Source organism: Drosophila ananassae, chromosome 3R (assembly GCF_017639315.1).
Source record: "Drosophila ananassae strain 14024-0371.13 chromosome 3R, ASM1763931v2, whole genome shotgun sequence".
In the NCBI taxonomy this organism is placed as follows: Eukaryota; Metazoa; Arthropoda; class Insecta; order Diptera; family Drosophilidae; genus Drosophila; species Drosophila ananassae.
Genome location: NC_057930.1, coordinates 16,842,886 through 16,865,183, shown reverse-complemented (window position 1 = coordinate 16,865,183; position 22,298 = coordinate 16,842,886). Strand labels below are relative to the sequence as shown.

Here is a 22,298-nt window from a genome sequence, read left to right as displayed (position 1 = left end):
AATTCAACAACTAAGAACGAAACTACGAGTCTGGAATCACGTTCCAGTTTAGTATTCCATAAATATTTGAATGTAAGCTATGGTATATCAACATCTTCAATATCTTCAACGTCGTCCAAAGGTGATGTAGAGAATAACTCACAGAATTTAATCAACCTCAATCAAACAAGAATACAAATGATATTTGGGAAACATTACAACAAGACAATATTGAAGCCCCATGAAAATTCAATAACTAAGGGGAATATTTATAATACAAATATTTTTTCCAAAACTACACAGCAGAACTTGAGTCCGAAGTCGAATAATAGTTTAGTAGCAGTTGAAGAAATTGCTACATCTTCACAAAAACCTCCCAAATCCACGAATCCGAAACCGATTAAATCTTCTGACACGACTGCAAAAGCACATTCTGCGTTATTTGTGTTTCTTGGCACAGTTGGTTTTGCTATATTAGTTGCTTTATGTATAAAAATATATATATATTATAGGTCTAGGAATGTTTATGAAGTGGGGAATAGAATGCGAGGTCAGGCTTAATTTTTCTATAGACGCGGCCGGGATCGTGAGAGTTTTTCTACAATAAATTTTAATGTTTAAAGTTTTTAAAGCCATAAAAGTAAAAAGACAGCCCCTAAAAAAATTATATTCCCCTGTACAGCCAACTGCAAAATTTTTAAAACGAGATATTTTTGTCTGAACTTATGTCGCTTATGCTTTAAAAGTAACTTGCGTCTCATTGGTATAACTTTTATTTTTCCAAAACAGAGACATTAGTAATTAAAAATAAAATAATATTATTAGCATTCAATGTTTTTTATGGTTTTTGGATGGGGAAAAGGTAAAGGTTATTGGAGAAAAGAAGTGCATTAGAATAAAATTCTAAACGTGAACTTCTACTTATATACTGGGGGCGAAGGAATGCAGGATGTGTGCAAGGTCGAGTGTTCAGATGGGAACACACATGGACGATTGTTCGTGATAAGTGAAGCCGGGATCGCAGATGCACCGATTGCGGCTGACACATATTCCATTGTAGCACCTTCTGTGAGAAAAATAGGCAGTCGTAAATCTGGAACTAAAAGCAAATTACATTTACTTACTGATAGCAATCAGCCTGGCAAACCCCATCCTTAAGATTGTAGCCTGATCCGCAGTCGCACTTGTTGTTGTCCTTGCAGAGGCCTCCGATTCCACATTCGGGATCGCAGACGGGCTGGCACCCGTCGTCCGTTAGTTGGTAGCCCTTGGAGCAGCCGCAGACCTCCGGCTCGGTGCAGTTGTGTCTTGTACTACTGCCGCATCCATTGCTGCAAATGGGCCGGCAGAAGCGCCTGCTCTCATCCAGCTTGTAGCCTGGATCGCATTGGCAACTACCGTCGAGGTAGCAGCGCCCGTTCTGACACCCCAACGGACAGGCGAATACGCAGTCCCCGTTGTCGTTCCGGACGAAGCCCTCGTAGCACTCACACTCACCCGGCGCCCGACAGCTCCCGTTCTGGCACCCGCACTTGGGACGACACACGGTCACCCCCAAGAGCCGAATAGTCGAGTAGCCCGTACAGCAGGCCTCTATCATCGACAGTCGGTTTTTGTTGTCCACCTGGGTGATGGTGGCGTTGGGATACTTGTCGACAACCTCCGGCCTTTCAAATAAGAAATGTGGATAAATTAAATTATTTTTGCATATGTTATTAATTATTCGTTAACTTACGGCACCCAAAATCGGCACTTGTGCCTCTGCTTGTCAGAAACAGTTTCATGTTCTCGAATCAAATACTGGCGACTCGTTGGCTGCTCATCCAATATTCTTGAGTCTTCAAAGTTAACGCCTTCTGGTCGGTTGTACGACAACTGTCGATTTTCCATGTAGCCGCGACCATACGGGCTTTGTTCCTGACCCACGGGCCTCCGGGGGCCATATCGCTGGGCGGGGTCGTATTCCTGATAGTTTGGCGAATACACCGCGGTACAAGGAACATCAAATATCAATAGGAAAAAACTGAAACAAATGATCAGCTTAACGAGACCCATTTGTGATTTGTTTTTGAATCGTGTTCACAATTTGCTTGCTAAATTTATACTAATACTGTTCGAGTTAGGCGAGTTCCCTGCCTTAAGAGCTTATCAATACAACATTTTTAAATGCTCTGAAAATATTAGAGCGGACTGAGCTCGGTTTTTTTAAAGCGGCGACTACGGAGAGGCGGAAAAAATCCCTGAATATTGTGACGTGCGATTACCGCTTGAATGCAAAATACTTTAAGATCCATTCCTAAATGCAATTAGTAATAAAACATAATTTTGTTCATTCTCCCACTTGACATACTTGGGGATCTCTCTGCGTATTCAATTAAAAACCCAGCCCTCTTATCTTAGGCTCTGACGGCGATTAAAGGCTGACCCCACTGCGTCGTCGTCGCCAGCCCAGTAAACAATCACAACTTGAGCGCTTCAGTACCACAACCAAATCCAGATCGTTCCCATCCGGAGATGTCGCCACTTCTGCGCCAACTGGTCATCCACGCCGGACTGCTGATCCTGTTCGCCTGCTGGCTACACGCCCTGGAGCTGCAGCTTCACGAGCAGCAGTTGCAGCACCAGATCGACGAGCAGCTGCGGATGCGAGAGGAGCAACGCCAGCGGGAGCTGCAGCGGGAGATGGTCATTCAGCAGAGCCGACTCTCCTCCACATCCACCACCCGAAAGCCGTACATCATTCCGCACGGCTTGTCATTGCCAAGACGGGGAGAGCATCCGGACAAGTGTTTCCGGGAAGTGCCGTAAGTGGGCGTTGAAAAAAAGTTTGAAGTTAAATATCGCGACCACTGCATGTATTTTGAAACACAAATCTACATAGTATATGAAAGGGTTATTATTATTAATACTCATTTATGGTATTTCATATTTTTAGGAATTAAAAACGACAACTAATTTAACCTTAAAGTCAATATCACTTTTAGCGCCGTGTTCTTCCAGTACGACAAGGAAGTGAAAATCGTGGGCAACAGCACAACAAATCCTTACTTCAACGTGATCGAGGTGTGTTGCAAAGGTTGGCGGCGCTACGAGTACGACTGGAGCAAGTGCGTCCCCGACTGCGGAGATCGCTGCCAAGAGAACGGATTCTGCCTGGCCGGTGGCATTTGCCAGTGCTTTACGGACTTTGTTTTAAATTACCGCAACAACTGTGTGCCCACGTGTCCGCTGGGATGCCCTCACGGACGATGTTTCCTCAACGGCACCTGCCTTTGCGATCGGGGCTACGAGCTCGACGGATCGCGACGCTTCTGCCAGCCACAGTGCAACACGACCTGTGGCCACAACGAGATCTGTCTAGAGCCGGGCAAGTGTGAGTGCGCCGAGGGCTATGCCCGGGGCCTCCGGGAGTCTTCGGCCTTGGGCTGCCAGCCCGTTTGCATACCGGACTGTGGATACGGCCACTGCGTGGGCCCCAACCAGTGCGAATGCTTCCCGGGATTTCAAAAGCGCGCCAATGGCACCTCCTGCGAGAGCATTTGCTACAAGTGAGTCCACAATGATAACCAAGGCATTGTTGGCTTATCATGAAGTAACTTAACTCCTTCTTGCAAACACATTTGTTTTCATACTCTGGTTATCACTAAAACTAAATTATGATATTATGAATGAACTCTGCTTTTCAGGCGTTGTGAGAACGGCTTCTGTGCCAATCTGACGACGTGCGTTTGCCAAAATGGATATCGCTACGACGAGAATACCACCAGCTGCCTGCCGGACTGCGGAGACTTTTGCGATAACGGAATCTGTATTACGCCGGGAAATTGCCGTTGTTTCAACGGATACGTCCGGAACCGAGAGAAGTGCGAGGCTGTATGCGATCGCGGATGTGGCTACTACGGAAAATGCATTGCCCCCAATATGTGCGGATGCGCCGTGGTCCCCGGACCGGACCGTACCTATCAAAAGTGTGAATTCGGACTGTGCGATTCCCAGGGACGCTGTCGATGTGAGCCCGGCAAGACAAGGTTCATTGACAAGTGCATGTCGCCCGACACGGTTACGACATACGCCTCGATGAACCCCATCCGGGTGAACACTTCCCTCATCCATGAATTTGACCTACTCCTGGGCCGACACTTCAGATTGGGCGGCTCTGAAAACGTGCACAGTTCCATGTGGTGGCTGTGAGATAAGCAGCTGGGAGCTGCTTTCTCCCCCACGTCTACAGTCACAAAGAAAACACTCTAATAAATACTGAAACTTTTCTCAATCTTTGTGGGCTTATCAATGGGTCAGCTGAAGGCTAATATTCATATTCATATCTGGGGAACTGGAGAATGAAATGCAACTGGTGCTTACTCTATTTTTCCATATAATCCAAAAATGAAGGAAATTTAAACCTAAATTAAAATTGACTCATGAAAACTTGAATTCAAATAAAATACGCTTTTTTATTTACATATTTTTTATGGCTTCTTCAAATACTTTCTTTTTAAATTTAAGTATAAATGTTGAATATGGCTACATAGTTCTATAGCTCTTTCGAAACTTAAAGTATAACATTGTATATATTTATTTCCCCTATGTCAGCGAAATACCCTCTACTCAGACAATTTCTTTCTTCATAGACTCAGAAGCCAGCCTGAGTCAGACGACAATTTAGTAGATCACAGACGTTGGCCGGCCTCGCCTCGTGTTTTCTCCCGACCTCGTTCGTAATTCCAGATACTGAGAAGATGCACTTGACATCCACTGTGGGTAGCCTACTTATATTCTGCCTGGTCTGCCTCATCAAGCTGCCTCCTCCTGCAGTGGGCCAGTTTTGGAGAAAATCCGTGGAAGAACAATGGTCGAGTGAAACTCTGGCCAACCGGCCCTCAGGAATATGTTACGACGAAAAAGAGTAAGAACTACGATTAATTTTTTCGAAAAATGCTGAAATTTCTATTTAAAAACAGCGTGATGGCAATCAATCCGGACTCCAGGAGGCGGCAGTTTTCGTACTGCTGTAATGGATACCTGAATGAGGGGACGTCAAGGAATCTAAGATGCGTGCCCATTTGCGAAGAGGACTGCACGAATGGACTGTGCTACTCCCCTGGTCGGTGTGAGTGTGCTCCGGGGTATTTGTGGAGAGATGGAAAGTGTCGGATATAAAATTAATTCAGAAAGTTCAATAAATAAAATAAAATGGAGTGCATCTGTAGCTTAAACTTGTAAGAGACCTCAGTCTTGAGATACCCGAACACACCGAGATTTGTTAAGCTTTTCTTGGAAATACCCATTAGGCATTCAAAAAAGTTTGTTTATTTACGACTGACCACAAATAGAAATTATCAATTGCTTTCTGCCTTGGAGCGACTGAGAGCGGAGCCCACATTGATACATCGGCGGGTTCTGATTAGGGGCGGGGCAAGAGGTCGCCGGAGGCGATTTGCGACCGAGAGATCCACAGTTCCCCATTCATTGCCAGTCGATTAGTCGAAGTGCAACCGCAATCGCCAGCAGACGTGAGCGTGGGCGCCAAGTTAATTTTCAGAAGTAATCCGTAATCCAACGACATCACCAGCATGAGGTCATCAAATCAGATGCTGATTCTCGCAGCTCTGATGGCCATCTGTGCCTCCGGCCAGGGCCAGTTCAAGACGGCTGGCATTAAGACCCGTCAGCCACCATCTGGCAATCTCCAGCTTTCCGGCAATTCGAGCGATTACGGGTGGAGTAGCTACAACCAGACCAGCTACGGATGGAACCACCAAAACCAAAGCACCTACAACTGGCAGTCCCAGAACCACGTCAGCCAGGGATCGGCGGGTTTTGTGCCGGCGGAGACCTACCAGTCCTCCACCCTGCCGCCCCTCTACGGTCACTATGTCCAGCCCATTAGTCCTTCAGTTACCCGTGCCCCCCAGATCTTGGATGAAACGGCTTTGTTCATCAACAAAACCCGCTCGGCCATGGCCAGTGGAATCTGCTTCAGGGAAGTTCCGTAAGTACCTCAACAAACATTTCAATAGTTCCACCCGAAAATTATTATCGCCCGAATCGGTGAGCAGTCGAAAACAAGGCCACAATTAAATAAGTGAACTTACGACCTCGACATCCTCCACAGGGCTGATAATTAAGTGCGTCATGTTAAAAACATGTACTATATTTGTGCAGTTTTCCGATAAGATTCGTGGCCTTTACTTGAGGTTTTCGATAATATATTTCTGAAATAGTACATGTAGAGAAATAATATAGTGAAAATATAATATGAAATACTTACTATCAACTTTTCATTACGCAGCACTGCCTCCCTTCTTCGCAACTCCCGAGACAAGTTCGTCGGCAACGGCACCACTCCCGACATGAGTCGCATCGAAGTGTGTTGCGACGGCTACGAAAGGAATCCCCACATCTACCGCCGCTGCGAGCCAATCTGCGCCGACGACTGCCCCAACGGGATCTGCACGGCGCCGAACACCTGCGTCTGCATTCCCGGCCATGTCCGGACCACCGAGGGAAAGTGCATCTCCACCTGCCCCCTGGGTTGTGGCAACGGGGTGTGCGACGAACGGAACGAGTGCCAGTGTCGCGAGGGATATGTCCTGGAACAGGTGACCCATAAGTACTGTCAGCCGGAGTGCAAGCCGGGCTGTGCCTTCGGACACTGTGTGGCCCCCAACAAATGCGCCTGCTTGCAGGGCTACCGCCAGGCGGCGGACGGAAGCTGCGAGCCGGTGTGCGATAGCTGTGAGAACGGAAAGTGCACGGCCCCCGGTCAGTGCAGCTGCAACATAGGCTACCAAAAGATAGATGGACGCTGCGAGCCCGTATGCACCATGTAAGTGAATTGATCTTATGGTACTAGATACGAAACCATTTCACCTGTATCTCCTTACCAGACCCTGCAAGAACGGACGCTGCATTGGCCCGGATGTGTGCGAATGCGCCACCGGCTTCGAGTGGGATCGTAAGACCGCCGAATGCCAGCCCAAGTGCGACATCCCCTGTCTCAATGGAATCTGTGTGGGAAATAACCAGTGCGACTGCAAGCCCGGCTACATTAAGGACACTATTCAGCGGAACATATGTCAGCCCCACTGCCCCCTGGGATGCCAAAATGGATTCTGCAGTGCCCCGAACTTCTGCATCTGCCGTCCCGGCTTCATCAAGAGCGGCATCAAAGGCCGCCAGACCTGCCAGGCCCTCTAAATCAAAAAATGCAATCAATTATAATTATATATTGTCTTAAACAAGATTAAAGAGGCGTCCGATCAAAGCATTAAACTCGTGACCCAACTGTAGGTTGAAATGCTTTCGTTTTTCGTTGGTGGACAACTGATGGTTCAGTTGGTTGGGTCCCAAACACCGGTCTACAAAGTGCGTTTCTCCTGGAGGACACTGGCAGTGGTCTCCTGATTCACACTTTCCATTCAGGCAATGCTGCTCTGTATGTCCACAACCGCATATGTTTGGAGCCAGGCAACGTCCATATTTCCCGCAGGACCTGCATAAAATAAAATAAATATTTGGGAATCTCTAGCATTATTCACGAACCTGTCGCACTTGGGGCGGCACTCCGTGCCATGTGCCTCGTATCCCTCAAAGCAGCGACATACTCCGGGTGCAATACAAACTCCATTTCCATGGCCACAGTTTTCGATGCACTCCGGCAAACAGCTGGTGGTGTTCAGGTCGTAGCGATAGCCCTCCCGGCACTGGCACTTGTACCGCGACTCACAAAAGCCGTTCTCACAATTTCTGTGAAATAAGCCTGATGGATACTAAGGCAGTGCTTCCAAAACCGTCTATACATACATGTAGCACTCTGCCTCGCATACATTGCGCTGGGGACGCTTTATGAATCCCGCGAAGCACTCGCACTGATTGGGGGCGACACACTTGCCGTACCCGCAGTCCGGGGCGCAGACAGGTTGGCATCCCAGATCTGGAGTGCGCCTGTATCCGGGGGAACACTCGCACTCCCCGGGTGCCACACACGTCTCATGCGTGCCACAGGCTTTGGAGCACTGCGGTCGGCAGAAGAGACGGGTCTCCTGGTCCAGGGCGAAGCCTCGGTGGCAGGCACAGGTGCCGTTCAGGTAGCATCGACCGTGCTGGCATTCAATCGGACAGGTGTGAATGCAGACGCCATATTCGTTGCGGACAAAGTCCGGGAAGCACTCACAGTGTTCCGGACTTCGGCAGAAGCCATTGCGGCAGTTATCTGGCGAACTTTGCGAGCAGTCCGGAACACAGCGCTTGGAGTACTGATCCCTTCGATATCCTTCGCAGCAGACCTCTATGCGGTGGTAGAAAATGGAGGAGCCATTCCCTCGCGGCATCAAGTCCTTATCCGTTTGAAAAAACACAACACTAAATAAAGTAAATATCAACTCAACATTTTTTGAAAGCCAGGGCTCCATTTTACTTACGGCACCTCTCGTTGACAGAGATGCTTCTGGCGTTCGCGGGTCAAGCTTAGTGACTCGAACTCTCCGGGAATAACAATATCTCCGTAGAGTTCCGTCGATTCCGACTCGCTGAGAGCCGGGACCGCCAGCAGTTCAAGTAGCGCAATTAGCACAACCGGAGACGGTCCACAAAAATGCATGTCGTTTTAATAATAGTTTCTCGCTTCGAAGTCGTGGCGCGAATGAGCGAGCTGCTTCGGGATTTAAATTTAATTACGCGGTCTTATCAGCTCCAGCATCACTCGTTCTCGGAAAACGATCCCAAAATACTCAAGAGAGTTGTGCATTTTTAGAGAAGAGTTGTACTGCACATCTAAAAATTGTACAATTGGGCAATGGTCAGTGCTTAAAAGTAAACCTAAATCACCTTTTATTAAAATTAATATTGTTCTGATTGAACTCTGATAAGATTGGCCTTTGGGGTTTTCCCCCAAAGATTGTTTTTCTGAATTTATAAATAAACAATATTCAACTAATAAACAATGAAATGAAATGAGCGCAAGTATGAGCTGAAAAAGCCACTATTCCCTTAAGGGAATAAAAGGAGTCCCTTGAGTCTACTTTTTATTATTGTGGGCCACGGAGTACATACGTCAATTGGCTTTCAGTTATTCAGTAGATGTCCATCTTTCATCGAACCAACACGCTTTAATTTTAATAAAAATATGAATTTCTGTAACTTTTTGTTGTGGTGCAATATTAATTTGCAACTTATTTTCTTTGTGGGTCTCAAACGAGTGAGAAAAGTACCAACCTAACTGGAAGCACCTTGGTTCATAAGCAAAACCGTTCAAATCTTTCAAGAAAAACGCGGGAAATTATTAGTTTTAATGATTTTGAAATTGCCGAAAATAGCTCCCACAACAATACCCAACACTATGGAACCTGCAAAAACTGCGGAAAAAAACACAAGCCTATAAACCTTTCACCCACATCTGTTATCGGACTAATTGTACTTGTTCTAAGTTTTGTGATCTTCGGATGGTTCTTAGCTTATAAATATAACAACCGAACATCATATAATATTTAAGTAATAGAGTTTTGTTATGGTTTTTAAGAATTATATTTTCCATGCTGTATATTTAAATATTATATGAAATATATCTTATATTTACATATTCTATTCTACCTCGTAAACTTTTATAAACATAGAACTTAATAATACTTGATAGTTTTTCAAAATATATAAAGAGATTAAAGTCAACTTGAGTATTTTAATTAAATCGTATTGTGCATCGTTGAAAAATATTAAAGATTTGTACACTTCATCAAGCTGGAACAATGGGATCTACAGGAAACCATATCGTGTTGAGAGACACTATAATAAAATTTTACGGAAAATGCTCCACCCGTGCTCAGAGGTGAGCTATTCTCTTGGCAGTGATTTGAGCGGGTACCTGGAGGAAATTTGCATTCTGTGGGGGTATAATCAAGTGGGTCACGTGGTGGGATCGTTGGTGGGATTGGTGGTTTCCGCCGGCAAACTGGTCACCTAGTGGCATCGAAGGTGGTCTGGCCGGCAGAAAGGCCGAGGCGGTGGTGGAGTGCTGACCTTGATGGCTTCGTTGCTGATGCTGTTGGTGATGCTGATGGTGGTGCTGCTGATGGTAGCGGATCTCATCGTACAGGTGCGAGTCCAGGCTGCCCTTGCGAGACTTGGGAGTGATCACCGAGTAAAGAGACTCCTTCCTAGCATAAGCATAAGGCGGTGTTTTAATTGACGAGTTATTGCTGGGAGTGTCGTACAGTTCAGCTGGAGCTGTTTAAAAATGGCTACGTGTTAATCGAATTACTACACCGCGAGCTCCCGGATATTTTACGGTCAATGGAGACACTTACATACCATCGTTTGACTGCGGCGAGACCGCAAATATTATGGGTGGCTCCGGAAGGGGCTCGTGGAAATTCTTTCCAAGGGCTGAGGCCTCGGTGAGGATGACCTCCGGATTCGAAGACTGTGTCTTCATTACCCCATTGGAGTTATAAACCGTAGAGTCCTTGTGGTGATACCTCCGGAACACATACAACGTGCCAGCTGCAATAGCGAAGAGCAAGAGCAGCATGATGACCACCAGAGTAGTCACCACCCCCGTTTGTGGATCGACTGCCCCCTTTTGGCTGGTGTTGGTATCCAATCCGGAAAATCCGGCCAGATGCTCCTGCGGCGAGGTGATACCGTTGGTTATGACGTGGATGACCTCTGGAGCTGGTATTCCAGCGGCAGAAGTGTGAAGATTCTCGAGTAGTTCGCTGCCAGACTGATGGACAATAATCTTGGGCGTGTGATGGCCACCTTCCTGGCCCGCCGGCTGCTTGATTACAATGACTTCTGGGAGGGGACTTGGGGTGACGGGTCGCGGAATAATGCCCATTTTCTCCAGCGTGGAGTTCACCGTTTCCACGATAACGTGGCTGACATTCAACTCCGGCTGGTGATCGTGCAGGATGCAAGCTCCGGTCTGCGGGTTGCATGGCTTCTCGTCACAATCACAGACCTTGCGGCACATGATACCATGGGTTCCTTGAGGGCAGGGCTGCTCACAGCTGAAACAAGTTGGGAACATAAGATTATGCTAGGCAGGTTGTGATGCAACTTACAATTGCCCTGCCCAACCAGCCAGGCAATGGCATATGCCAGATTTATTGTCGCAGGCAGCTCCATTTTGGCACTGACAGATATTCTTGCAATCCAAGCCCCAGCGATCGTGGTCACAGCCTTTAGATTAAAATATTTAGTATAAATAAAGTTAAAAAGTAAAAACCACCTACGCTGGGTGCAGTGCTTGCCAACATATCCCTCCTCGCAGCTACAAATTTCCGGCATAACGCAGCTGCCACGCCCACATCCTCCCCTGCAAATGGGCTTGCAGGTGGCCTGGCTATCGGAGAGGTTTCCCTCATAGCCTTGACAGCAAAAACGAACAGTTCGCGTTTTGTTTAGTTTCTAAAAAAAAATGTAAATTAAGGAAAAGCTTAAATGCGAAAAGTATGCCACATGAGCTTCAATAGAAACAGCGCGCCGAAAAATATGCTACTTTTTTGAAGAAATTTTCCATTTCCGTGAACAATTCTTTGATCTTTAGGTCTGAAGAGGGATGAGATTCACTGTGAGAGTTCGTTAATTGGATAAACTTGTCAAGAGCCCTCGATTATGACTGTCAACGCCTCTGTGATATGCGGCTGCCCCTGGGAGGCAGTGGACTATGGACCAGATCTTGACAGTTACAGAATTAAACTGGAGAATATTGTGGGTCTTTGGACAAAGGGCACTGCCTTGGAATTACACACACCCCTTGAGTTGCCAATTTAAGTGGATAACTGAATGCCATTCCAGCTTCACACACTTATTTGCAGAGATTGGGTCCCACTCCCATTTCATTTCCTGACTTACGCATTGTTCAGCGATGAGGTTGATGCCGAAGCTGATGAATTTGTATCTGGATAACTGAGTCTGTATCTGTATCTGAATCTACCAGCATTCATACAAATGAGCAGGGTCCACACGAATGAAAAAGGCGGAAATTTTAATATAAACAGTGAAATTCGATTCGAGTTTTTACTTCTGATTCATTGTGTCTGCATAATTATGGATGGCTTAGTAGTAGTAATTGAAATGGTAATTGAATCCCCTCTAGTTACTGGCCCATTGCCTCACTCCCGCCTATGTGGTTGGGTTGTGTCCATCAATCAGTTTCAGTGACATATTCTCTTTATATAATTTCGAAAATCTGTCGAAAATCTTTCCGCACTTTGTGGCTAAAATTACTACATTTTCAAACATAGATTGAATTAAACGTGTTTGCCCACTCCGGCCCAAACTTCTCCTTGCGATCATGTAAATGTTAATTAATTAAACGAAATTGGCGAATTGGTGGCAGCATTTTCTGACCAAAAACCATAAGCAAGTGTTGGCCAAGAAATCGTCAGAGGCGTTTGCAAAAATCGCCAGGAATGTAGGCCAAAAACACTGTTGCAGGGTTAGAAACTATCTGCGACTTGCGGTGAAATATGTTTTTTTGGGGAACAACCCATTAAATAGCGATTCTCCGCAAACACCTTGTCACAAAGCACACAGGAGACCCAAGAGCTCCAATTAAAATAATTATGAAATTAATTCGAGCCAGCCACCGAACGAAGTCGATCTCGACGCGCACAAATCATTAGACACGAAACCAAGTGAAAAAATATATAAACTAAGCCAAAACTGGCTGCCTCTTGTCACGACGATGGCGATGGCTATGGCGACTCTAGCAACTTGCAACTGTTTAGTGATGCAATCGAAAGTGTGTCAACAGCTATGGCATCAAGTCGCCGCGCACAAGTGGAGCTCTTAATGCCGCTGATCGGTCCGATCCAGCCTATCTACCCAACCTAGGCAGGCCGGCCATAAGTGCTGGATTTTCCGCTTTTCATTTGCACTTTCCATCACTGACACCATGACATAATTATTTCTGCCTACCCCCCATGCGCCGAAAACTGGCAAAATAAATAAATAAGCTAGGCTTTAAAAAAAAAATGGAAATAAAAAACAAAACCAGCTGAGCCTGATTAGACCCCTTGGAGCAAACGGCTGCAACCGGATTCTGGCCGTGCTTGGTCAACACTTGGCCATTGCGGTTGTTTTTCTCGGTTTTCCCTCTGCGAAGCTTAAACTGAAAAGACCGCGGGTATTTCGGGTTTTTAAATGGTTTTGCGAAGAATTGCCTAAAATTAATTATGGTTTACTGGCAAAAAATCAAATATGTGTGTCCATCATCAATCTTCTTCAAAACTAATTTATATTACTCAACTTTTCAAATCCTTAATCTTTTCATTCAAATTTAATATATTAATAAGTTAAATAAATCGAATTCGTTTATTTAATGTCTATTTTGTTATTTAAAAATAGATAAAAACCAATCTAACCCATAACTTAAGGGTAATCCCACTTCGCGCATCCCCCAAGTCTAGAGTTTCCACTTCAGAGACATTACGTATACGCCACAGGTGCCCAGTAGTTCAAGAAGTTTAGCAGCCAAGGACACTTAGTGCCGCCACTTATGCGCAGAGATGTTTCGGGTCAAAACCGGTCGCATGAATCAAAGTTGAACGAAGTGCAGCTCCTACGGCTTCGAGGCAGCTGCCAAAAAAAATGAAACTCGAACGACTTCCGTTCTCCATTGCTGAAGGAGAGGAAATAAGTCTCAGCGCCGCAAGAATTGCGCAATTTATTTCAGTTTTTCGTAGCTCTTTTTAGCCACAGAACCCATAAAACGAACGGTATATACGGGAAAAGCAATCAAAGGCTTCCATCGAATCAGGCCAATTTATGGGTAGCTTGGTGAGCGGCTTCCTGGTCGGGCAAATCGAAATCAGGTTTGTGGCGCAGGCTCCCCAAGATGGTGAATACGGCCAAATGCCCACTGCGAAGGTGTTGCCACTAGATGGCAGTGACGTAACGGATTCCCGCAAAGGCAGAGCCGGCAGCGGAACACCTGCGACCATTTAGCAGGGCGACCATTTGGCAACTCACCTGGACCCGCATCACTTCGCGCATTTCCGTCTTGTATGTGGCGCACCTTGGCGGGATCTCCATGCACCAGCTGGAGGTGCGCACGCGCACGGGCTGCATCTCCGGGATCTGGATCTGCTCGACGTAGGGCTCCTCGCGTATGCAAATATTTCCGGGGCCCTGAATCGAAGCCAAGGTCCTGGCCCCAGCCTCGATGTCCTTCACATTCGTGTTGACGCGCAGGCTGCTGTTCTCAGTGGATCCCAGTGGTATCCATAAAGCCAGCCATAGGATTAGGCTCTCCGACCATCTCTGTGCCATCATTTTGGTGTCTTTTGCTTTGATTTGATTATGATTTTAGATTTTATTCCTATTCATTATCATTTTTTACAATTAACAGACTTAATATTTATTTTCATCAAAGGCAACACTTGCAAGTCTTAAAAGTCCTTCACAGATTTTTAATTTCACTGTAAAAATTTAATATTATTAAAAATATAGTTATACTATATGTAGACACTAAAAATAGACACTTTCTCCCCAAAATTCTTGGTCGTTAAGAATGGGCAGCGCTTGATTTCCGCTGCGTGTACGCTTGGATCGCGAGTCTCGTGAAAACTGTTTCCCATTTGACGATGATTCTGTTACTCACCCGAATGTTCCTTTTGGAAAAAAAATAATAAAAACAAAATCACTTTAATAGCAACAACAAAATACAGTTGTCATTGCAAATTGCTGTCGAGCTAATAAAGGCCGACCGGGGTAGAGAGGGAACTTGAGATCGGAGAGCGGAAGCACGCACTGTGCACTAAATTCTACAAAGCGAAAGTGAAATGTAAAGCACACAGACACATACTGGCACACAGTCAGAAAAGTCTCCACTGCAAGTGAACGAAACTCAACTCCCCAGAGCAATCTCACCCAACGAGGGCGATGATTGCATATAATTGAAATGTTGATCATGTCCTTAACATGCTGCTGTGTTGCTGTCATTGTGGGGCGAAAACCTGATTGTTTTTGTTTTCGAACTGCTTTGCGCTTTTCTCGGCCCACCAAGAACTTGTTGATCTGAAAATTGGCAGTAAACAAAATCTTTTCAAATATTATATACTCAGAAGAGTTCATAATTCCCACGTTTGAGGTGATTTAATAAACATAAATATCGTTAATCCCATCAAACGTCAACTGGAATTGACATACAAGTCGACACCAGTTAGATAGTCTGTTATTATTAATCATCAAACCCACTTATCTGGACTTGAAGCATTTATGTCGTAGCGCAGCTTCGTCGCTTGAGTTGATTGTAAATATGCAGAATGGTCGTCTTCACTCAAGCTCACCCAGCTCACTTAGCCAAAGTGTCTTATTTCTTAGACAGACTTTAGAACAATGACACTGGGATGACCAGACACCACCCCCAGCCCACGCAAGTGCTGATTGTCTTGTTTACACTGAAGATGTTGTTGCTGTCGTGGTGGCTGCAATTTATTAAATACAATTTACACACACAAAAAAAAATATAATAAAACCAGTTGGGTACTCCGCCAACGGCCACCGCAGCAGGGGCGACAGCTGCAGCAAAAAAAAAAGTCATAAAGAGAAAAACAAAAGCACAACTATGAAATTGCAGCAGCTCTGCAGCAGCGAGTTTATTTTATTTGATTAAATTGTAAGCAACAACATCGGTGCGGCAAGCCAACAAATGAGTGAGCAATGTGCGTGCGACGCTGGAGTTCCAATGACCCGCATGGGTTGCACTCAGTTGTCCAAAACCCCCCTTAATCGCCGCCCATTTGGGTACTGGTTTCACTCGAAGGAGTAAGCTCAGTCCGAGTGCTTGCCAGAACCTTTAAAATCTACAAAAAAGGTGTTTAAATCAAGTTTATGACTTGCCGATAAAAAACACTTTCTTAAACTTATTATTATCAATATAATTATAGTCTTGAATGCTCATCCCACGGTATCCCCTATTCGAGAACTCCCCATAAGTTCGCTTTTGCAATTTTTAGGGTGCCGCCAGTCGGGCAATTTGTCAGATTTGCATTTCAGCTTTTGTTGTTATTTAGTATTCGTTTATTTAATTTTAGAATTGTGTGTGTGTATTTTTTGGCATTGATTCAAGTTCAACTCGGTTATAGGTGCAACTTGAAAAAGCGGAAGTGGTAAGTGGAACAACATTTGGACTGACTGATTTCCAACAGATTCTTGGCTGATTAGGTTCTGATACTTCATACAAAATTAAATCTAAAATAAAAGCAGATCGAAAGGACCAGCAGATGCAGGTATGGGCCCGTTTCCTGGGCACTGTTGTAGTAGCCACCAAAGACTTGAAGGCCAGCGGTTTCGATGCTGCGTTTACAATAATCGCCATCGTAGTTCCAGCCCACATACTCATTGGTGCGGAGGTTTTCCTGCCGCAGCCACTCCTCCAGAGGCGCAAAATACTCCCGCAGGGCAGTGCCATCCAGTCGTCCTTCCTGTAAGGTCTCCTCGAGGACCTCTTGCCATGGCTGGGAGGCGCCCTTGGACATGAGTTTTCTGCAGGAAATGAAAGAGGGACAATAGTTTAGCAATATTTCTATAAAATATTTATTTCTTTGACTTACTTGAGTAGGTTTCCGGCTGCCGGCTGTCGGTAGACGTCGCACTTGTGCAAGGGCTTCCGGGGATCACCCGGGATATACTGCCCCGCCTCCCGGCACATGGCTCTATAGATTTGGAATTGCAGAACCGTGGAGAAAAAGTACCTGCAAGCGAACGGAAATATGGCTTTAATACGATTAATCAAATGAGGCTAAGACTGGCTCTGCGGTCACGCTTCTTGGCCAGCGTAAAAATTGTCAATAGACTCGAGTGAGAGTTGCGAGCTGAGTCAGCTCATGTTGTTAGTGCTGTTTTGGCCTGTGTACTACAGTGCAGTCGAGCTGGCTGCTCGTTTTGCATTCTGGCTCAAGGTCGAGCTCCAGTTGAAGCCTTAAACTGAAGCAAATCAAAACAGCGGACAACCAAAGTCGTTCTCTTGCAGTTTCGAAATCATGCAAAAGTCAAGTTTTGTGGTATTGTAATTGCCATTTGCTTTATGCTCATTTAATCACATTTATGTTTATGGCATTTTTATTGTATTTTTATTTTTATTGCGACGGCTGCGCAATCAAGTAGCAATTATTCAAGAGATAATTCGAATTTGTTTTACCGTCAGCGCATTAGTTTTCTTTCAAAAGTCCAAATATAATATTAAAATTCACTAGAAACACTATTTTAAGAGTTTTGCCAACTCATCGGCCAACTGTAGTGATTTATAGTAATTATGCAATACTTTAGCAGATATTCGGGGATTTTTTTAGCATAAATAACTTATAACCAGCTGAGCCCCAAGAACAAGTTCAACTAATGGTTTTCGTTCTCTGTTTTGTTTATTTTGGTTTCTTCCTAAATGAAAGGAAAGAGCCGGCCGCGCTTTTGTTTCTGGCCTTCCGTGAGGGGGATTCCCAGCTGATCTTGTTGAGGCGTTGAACCACGACCTCAGACTCCTCGATTCCCATCTCCCCCAGCTTCACACATTCCTCCGTTTACCATCGAGAATGTTGCAAGCTGGGCTACGAAAAAATGGCATTTTTAATGCTCACTTTTCACAATGTTCGATCACGGCTGCTAGACTCCCAAGACGTGGAAACAACGTGCCAGAGCGCCGTTAAGTGCATCAGCAAAGCTAAGGCACTAACTATAGCAACTGCAACATGGCCTGGCTTACTGGCTTACTGGCTGACTGTGTGGTGTGTTATGTTTTTGGCACTTGGCAGCGGTTGCCACATTGCCACATCGTCGCCACATTTTCCCAGAGACGACGCGACATGACCCAATAACAGGGATTAGGCAGCTGTGTCTGCCAGTGCCTCCACGGTTGCCATTCGTTCAATCATTCAATCAAACACTCGGCCAGTCCGAGACCAAAACGATGACGGGGTTAGCAGTCTTGGTCCAGTCAATCAGAGCCAACATTGTCGGCAATTAGTCCAATTTTTGTTGCAGCTTGTGGTGCTGGTGCTGGTGGTGCTGCTACTGCTGTATTGTGCTAAAATTAAATGTTGCGAAAATTCTTTTCAACGTCTCGGACGTGGAACATGTGCTCGAGCCCACAGATGCAGTGAAAAATATGCGAAAAATCTTTAATTTTCCGAGACCACAAAGCGAGTTCAGTTATTTGAGTTTTGCCGCGGGGCGTATGAGCGATGTCGTTTATGCGATAGCTGCTAATGATCGGTTTTCGGGGTTTCATCGCCAACCATTCATTTGGCCAATTGTCGACCGGCCCGATCGGTTCAACTGTCGATGATTGTCTTCCCCTAAGCAGGCAATTGATCGGAATTGACATTTCGGCTTCTGTCGGGGGCAATCCAAAGACTTGAGCGACAAACTTCTTGCACAACGATACTGAGGGTCTGTCGGACTCAAGGAAAGCAACCATGAATTTTCATTGGAGGTTGATTAGTGATCATACTCCAGTTATCCACATATGGTATACTTATAGATTTCTAGTTTTAGCTATAATTTAATTCCAACTCAATTTTTCCAACCGATGTGAATGTCACTGGTTGAGGTCACTGGTGGTTGTACTGCCTCTAGATCGATTCAGTTCAGGCCGCTGGTGTGTTTTCTACATGTAGTAGCTGCTAGCCATGCCCCGAAAGTGGTTCAATGTCCACTGACCAGTTGACTGACTGATCTACTGACGGATCCACGAATGCATTGAATCGTTTCGGGGGATACTCTCAAGACAAGCTCGCATTTGCCCTGTAATTTGCAGTTAATGTGGCTACGGTTATGGCAAATACCTTTTCTTATTGTCTCGCTTGGCGGAGCGAAAATTACTTTGGACGGTGGCTCATTTATATGGCTTACACATTTTTTGGAGTTTCTTGTTGTTGCGGACTGACCTTGACTTTCTTGAGCATGTTCATCAGGGGTAAACGGGTCAAGTTTGTAATGAAATGGAACCAGAAAGACACTAATTAGGCTCCAAATATATAAATCATAAGAATACTTTCCATAGACAAATGACGTCCTCGTCGCCTCTAACTATTTTAAATACAACGCCAGCTTCTATTATCTAAACTTCTGATCGATGACAAATTGATTTCATTAGGAAATTCATTAATTACTCTTCCCGCTCCAAAAAAGACTTAGATTTATTCAAATATTGTCAAAATGTATGCGCATTTGTAATGTACTTCACCTGGAACACAAAAAAATAAAGAAAACTATGGCAAGAAAACTGGTTACTTGTCGGAAATCGTTTAAGTTTTTCACTTGATATGTCAAAATGCCAAAAAAATAAAAAACTGTGTGCAGAAAACGTGGCCAGCCCGATGTCGAAGCGAAGCCAATCCGCCTGTCCATTAGGCATACGCCCTGTTGACCACACCGCTCTCCTGGCCAGCAAATCATTTAAGCGCCATCGGCTTGTGGCTTGAACAAACTAAGGCGACCACGACAACAAATGGCCAACGGCTTCCTTTAAAGATCGCTACTTGGATCTAACTCAGATGGCCAAGTTTTATTTTATTTTTCAGCTTGACGGTATTTTTTTCCTTCTCTTCTCGTTCAGAAACTTTGCGGATGCAGTCCGCGTCCAACTCGGACAGACAAGCTTCGAGAAGTCGGTCCGGTTTTTTGTCTTGGCCATAAATAGAGTTCAAATTGATGTTTATGTGGACGGCGATTCAGTGCGTTGCACAATGCACTTTCAGTTTCAGTTTAGGATTCGGATTCGGACTCGGACTCGGATTCCGCTGCCATTTGCAACCCAATTCCGATACATTAGCGGCTAAACAAAATACAATTCCATTTAATTCTAGTCTTAATTATATCATTATTGGCTGTTCTAGATCCGCGTTTTCGAACCTAATTAGCATTTAATTCGAGAGCACTTTAGTTGGCGGTGGTCGCGATTGTCCGCCAGATCCGTGCGCATAAATCAATAATCTACCGAACCAAATCGCCAGACAATTCACTCGAGGCAACCCAGACTCGTGGCAGCGAACTTGATCTAATTCCTTTTCGAATTGCCATAAAGTTGTTATGGTTGCTATTGAGCTTAGTTTGTATTTTTATCATTTTACATTATATGTTTTCCTCTGGTGGGCTTTCGTGGGCATAAAGTTGTAAACTTTTGCGGCTTGGAAGGCAACTCGAATCGAAATGAAATGATGATGGATGCCAAAAAAATTAGGAGGCCAAGCAGGTGGTTTTGAAGATATTTATTCCCTGAATTGCACACTTAATATAACATATCTTTATGACTTCATTTGCAGTCTTTGCATTACAACATTTAAGTAAAAATGTATTTTTCTTATTGTAGAAATTTCCCAGACAGTTTCCCAACAGCTTCGGATTCGTTGTGTGAATTATCGCATGCCACAGAAGTGAGTGAATGAGTAAGTGAGGATTGCCGCCGACCGCCAGCGACTTGGGGCCCTAATAAGCCTTAATTATATTTGGCTAATTTTGGGTCTCTTTGGAATATTCGGAAGCCAATCGCATGGCCAAACGGCAGAAAACAGACCACAACAGCATGCACCAGAGTCACAACATCCAAACATTAACACACTCGGAACAATTGGCCATAAATCAGTATGCAGCAAATGCACATGGCCGTAAGAAAGGGGGAGCTTGGGGAAGACTGCAGTTATTGTTGTCGTTATAATCAATGAATTACGTCGCATCGGTTGACCACAATTTATGGCGACTTCAAACATGAGAATCCGACCGGAGCAGGCCAAGAAGCAAATAAAAGAGCCAACTGAAACCAGAGCCGAAATGCAACTTGCCGCAGGAAAGGCGGACTACCTATTCGATGTTGCAACCGATGCATGCACCAAAGCATCCACCAGACGCCACACGGCGTATCTGTTAGATACGTTTGGCTCGAACGTCGCCGTCTGACAGAATTGTAGCGTTCGTTGTTGTGGGCAGGCAGCTGCATTGGCCTGCCTGCCTGGCTTGGTTCGGTTCCATCTGGGCAAACATAGAAAACGACACATTTTGTGCAGAGTAAAAAAAGTAAAAGTGGCCTACTCGATGTAGTCTCTTATCGATTAAAACTTTAAAGTGGGAATATCCGCTTTATGGGGAAAAATAACAAGAATGGGGAGCTCAATGGTACTGCTTTTATTGGAAGTTTTCGATATTGTTGACGATCTTAATTAATTCTTTAAACTATTTATAATATAATATTGAATACCTATAATAATTCTTTTTGTATGGTTTTCCTTTAATAAAACGCAAAGAATATTTAGAAAACATGGATGTGTTATCCTTCTAAGTATTCTACTAGCTGTAGATTTATTCAAAAACTTTTAAGAATATATTTGTTAATTGATAATTTAGTTTGCCAAGTTGATAGCTAATAGAGTTCAGTTGATAGTTAAATATCTGATTCTCGATATTTTTGTTTATTGGCAATAAGACAAAGCTTAAGCACCGGGTTTTTATTAGTTCAACCTCCACTCAAACAAAATGGAAATGACGAAAACACTATGGAGTTTGGAAAGTAGTTTCTTATACCGCTCGCTAAATGTTTGTTTTGAGTTGGATTGCCCAAGTAGAATCTGGAAATGACAATAGAAAATGCAAATGTCTTTCCCGCCTGGCAGAGTGAGACAATAAGATTAGTCAATCACGGCGCACGCATATCATTTCGGCTGTCAGGCGACTGGAGCGGGGTCCAACACTCAACAGGTTTCATTTTGCGCATTAACAAATAATTATGCTGGCAATTGCCAAATCACGGCTCAGCCCCGCTGATATGTAATCTGATTTTGTGCGAATGCAATAGCAACTGCCGCGCACTCGTACTCGCACTTTGGAAACTGCACTGCCGACCCATAAAGGCCTTTCACTTTTGCGGCAGAGTGCCGAGATCTCACGCATGGCACCCGATCCCAGCCAGATCCATTTGCAATCCCGGCTGGAGCCACCACCACACAGTCTCTCACCACCGAGTGGGGTGCCCGCCTAAGATAGTCGAGCTTGCAACATTGTCAATAATCGAACTCCAATCCGAAACTTGAGTCCTGACCACCAACACCACCACTAGCCATCGCCACCACTGTTATGCATTGCAGTTGCATCAGTTTCCTTCAATTGAGACATTTTCACATCAAAGGAGCCGAGGTATTCCAACAATGCAACTTCCGCTTTGAGCTTTACTTTGTAGGAAGTTCAAAGGCGAAACCCGAGAAGCTGGAGGGTGTCGACAAAGCCAGAAAACCTAATGGCCATGCCTGAAAGTGAGACATCACTTGCGTTTCCTTAATCAACACTGTATGAAAAAAACAAGTATCAAGTGTCAGTCTTTAGTTAAAAAT

General features: G+C 44.8%; 6 protein-coding genes across 8 annotated transcripts in view; 2 read left to right on the top strand and 4 right to left on the bottom strand.

Moving 5' to 3' along the window:
- Positions 1 to 915: 915 nt before the first annotated feature.
- On the bottom strand, positions 916 to 2,206 carry LOC6497102 (cell death abnormality protein 1). The gene is made up of 3 exons (XM_001962715.4): positions 1,715 to 2,206; positions 1,104 to 1,646; positions 916 to 1,045 (listed from the first exon to the last, which is right to left on the bottom strand). Exons 1-3 carry the CDS (start codon positions 2,032 to 2,034, stop codon positions 949 to 951), a joined length of 960 nt encoding a protein of 319 aa, XP_001962751.1. The 5' UTR covers positions 2,035 to 2,206; the 3' UTR covers positions 916 to 948.
- A 209-nt stretch (positions 2,207 to 2,415) lies between these two features.
- On the top strand, positions 2,416 to 7,279 carry LOC6498414. The gene is made up of 6 exons (XM_044716220.1): positions 2,416 to 2,783; positions 2,964 to 3,527; positions 3,666 to 4,166; positions 5,534 to 5,971; positions 6,272 to 6,808; positions 6,870 to 7,279. Exons 1-6 carry the CDS (start codon positions 2,494 to 2,496, stop codon positions 7,177 to 7,179), a joined length of 2,640 nt encoding a protein of 879 aa, XP_044572155.1. The 5' UTR covers positions 2,416 to 2,493; the 3' UTR covers positions 7,180 to 7,279.
- LOC116656001 (platelet endothelial aggregation receptor 1) lies at positions 4,620 to 5,177 on the top strand. The gene is made up of 2 exons (XM_032455043.2): positions 4,620 to 4,885; positions 4,941 to 5,177. Exons 1-2 carry the CDS (start codon positions 4,719 to 4,721, stop codon positions 5,137 to 5,139), a joined length of 366 nt encoding a protein of 121 aa, XP_032310934.1. The 5' UTR covers positions 4,620 to 4,718; the 3' UTR covers positions 5,140 to 5,177.
- LOC6497101 (tenascin) lies at positions 7,194 to 8,638 on the bottom strand. Its single transcript, XM_001962719.4, has 4 exons — positions 8,403 to 8,638; positions 7,786 to 8,343; positions 7,525 to 7,728; positions 7,194 to 7,474 (listed from the first exon to the last, which is right to left on the bottom strand). The coding sequence occupies exons 1-4, from the start codon at positions 8,579 to 8,581 to the stop codon at positions 7,216 to 7,218; spliced, it is 1,200 nt and encodes a 399-aa protein (XP_001962755.1). The 5' UTR covers positions 8,582 to 8,638; the 3' UTR covers positions 7,194 to 7,215.
- A 729-nt stretch (positions 8,639 to 9,367) lies between these two features.
- Positions 9,368 to 14,606, bottom strand: LOC6497100. 3 transcript variants are annotated; one of them, XM_044716317.1, is made up of 5 exons: positions 13,954 to 14,606; positions 11,211 to 11,385; positions 11,040 to 11,157; positions 10,285 to 10,985; positions 9,368 to 10,214 (listed from the first exon to the last, which is right to left on the bottom strand). In XM_044716317.1, exons 1-5 carry the CDS (start codon positions 14,254 to 14,256, stop codon positions 10,108 to 10,110), a joined length of 1,404 nt encoding a protein of 467 aa, XP_044572252.1. In that variant the 5' UTR covers positions 14,257 to 14,606; the 3' UTR covers positions 9,368 to 10,107. The 3 variants fall into 3 exon arrangements, with proteins under 3 accessions (XP_044572252.1, XP_001962756.1, XP_044572253.1); XM_001962720.3 differs by having other exon boundaries at positions 9,370 to 10,200; positions 13,954 to 14,605; XM_044716318.1 differs by having other exon boundaries at positions 10,057 to 10,200; positions 10,281 to 10,985.
- Positions 14,607 to 15,987: 1,381 nt separating this feature from the next.
- The window catches only part of LOC6497098 (angiotensin-converting enzyme), a 43,312-nt gene continuing 37,001 nt past the window's right edge, over positions 15,988 to 22,298 (bottom strand). Inside the window, exons 8-9 of the mRNA XM_001962725.4 lie at positions 16,539 to 16,679; positions 15,988 to 16,470 (exon numbers count right to left, since the gene is read on the bottom strand). Of these exons, the coding sequence (XP_001962761.3) occupies positions 16,161 to 16,470; positions 16,539 to 16,679 (451 nt within the window). The 3' untranslated portion in view covers positions 15,988 to 16,160. The remainder of the gene's footprint in view (positions 16,471 to 16,538; positions 16,680 to 22,298) is intronic.